This window comes from Penaeus vannamei, chromosome 24 (assembly GCF_042767895.1).
Source record: "Penaeus vannamei isolate JL-2024 chromosome 24, ASM4276789v1, whole genome shotgun sequence".
NCBI lineage: Eukaryota > Metazoa > Arthropoda > Malacostraca > Decapoda > Penaeidae > Penaeus > Penaeus vannamei.
The window spans coordinates 2,615,762-2,617,730 of NC_091572.1; the positions used below are offsets into that span (position 1 = coordinate 2,615,762).

Genomic DNA, 1,969 nt, shown 5'->3' on the forward strand with positions numbered 1-1,969 from the left:
CACAGGACACCAAGAGCCTTAAAGGAATCAGAACTTCTAAGGGGGATTCGAACGTGTAACTTGGAGACAGTAGGTAGCATGAACAACCCATTAAGTAATTGGGTAATTTGGGATTTGTGAAATCTATAAGAAAGCCGCGCAGAGAAATTGAATCAGGTGATAAAACCTTAGCATTAACATTTACAGATAATATAACATGTAGTTCGTATTTCACCTTCTTGGAATGATGGGTTTTACATATGTAAATTAAACGAAAATTCTTGTGTATAGCTTAACAAATACATTTTGGTAAAAAATCTATTTGAGATTAAACATTGTCATCGAATTTTGGCAATTGTGTTTGTGCTAAGTTGCCAGTTATGCCATTTCCAATTGCTCTTTATTTAAGGAAATTCCCAGGGCTGGAATTCTATGGAAAATCGTCTGTTAAATTTCGATTTTCAAGAGATCAAAGTATAGATAGCATAGTAACGCTCTTCGCAAGAAATCGCTGGTTTAGCTAAACCGATCAGCTGTGTCGTAGGAGGGTGTGAGAGGGTATTGATCATACGGATTCTTAAAATCGGTGCTGGATGTTATAGAAAGTTTTGTTTTTTTCTTTCTTTTTTTGTTTTTTTTTTACTGTTTCTTTCTTTTTCTTTTCTTTTTTTTTTTACTGATTTTACTTTTACTCTTTTTTATGCTTTTACTTTTTCTTTCTTTCTTTTTTTTCCTTTTGTTTTACTTTTTTACTTTTTAAAAAACTATTTTTTTACTTATTCTTCCTCCCCCCCCCCTTTTTTTTCTTCCTTTTTTTACTTTTCTTTTACTTATTCTTCTTTTTTCTCTTACTAGATGCTGAGAGTGTAGACATTACCCGCGAAGGCAGATGGGTAGTGTCGCTTTTAAATCCCTTTATGAATTGGTGTACATGGCTACATATTCGGTATTTATGGTGTACATGGCTACATATTCATAATTGGTGTACATGGCTACATATTCATAATTGGTGTACATGGCTACATATTCATAATTGGTGTACATGGCTACATATTCGGTATTTATGGTGTACATGGCTACATATTCATAATTGGTGTACATGGCTACATATTCATAATTGGTGTACATGGCTACATATTCATAATTGGTGTACATGGCTACATATTCATAATTGGTGTACATGGCTACATATTCATAATTGGTGTACATGGCTACATATTCATAACTGGTGTACATGGCTACATATTCATAATTGGTGTACATGGCTACATGTTCATAATTGGTGTACATGGCTACATGTTCATAATTGGTGTACATGGCTACATATTCATAATTGGTGTACATGGCTACATATTCATAATTGGTGTACATGGCTACATATTCATAATTGGTGTACATGGCTACATATTCATAATTGGTGTGCATGGCTACATGTTCATAATTGGTGTACATGGCTACATATTCATAATTGGTGTACATGGCTACATATTCATAATTGGTGTACATGGCTACATATTCATAATTGGTGTACATGGCTACATATTCATAATTGGTGTACATGGCTACATATTCATAATTGGTGTACATGGCTACATATTCATAATTGGTGTACATGGCTACATATTCTGTACTGTGCTTTCCCAGTCCCGAATCCTCGCTTTTTTTTATATCAAATACCAATAACAAACAAACAAACGACCTAACCCCTTAAAAGCAGACTCCTATAGTACATCAAATAATATGGGAAATGTACACCAAGTCTCAGACTTAAGCGGAAAACACCTACATACTTCATCCTTATACCCTCCTTATACCCTTGTAATGGCCATAAACGTCTCGACTAATAGTCCCTTATTTTATAAACAATTTCCTGGACGGAACGAGAAACACGTGACATGTGGAGGAAACACAGGACACCGAGATCCTTAAAGGAATCAGAACTTCTAAGGGGGATTCGAACGGGTAACTTGGAGACAGTAGGCAGCATGAA

At 34.9% G+C, this 1,969-nt stretch overlaps 1 protein-coding gene across 1 annotated transcript; it reads right to left on the bottom strand.

Annotated features, from left to right (window-relative positions):
* Positions 1-894: 894 nt before the first annotated feature.
* On the bottom strand, positions 895-1,593 carry LOC138866093 (uncharacterized). Its single transcript, XM_070137979.1, has one exon. The coding sequence runs from the start codon at positions 1,591-1,593 to the stop codon at positions 895-897; it is 699 nt and encodes a 232-aa protein (XP_069994080.1).
* Positions 1,594-1,969: the final 376 nt, after the last annotated feature.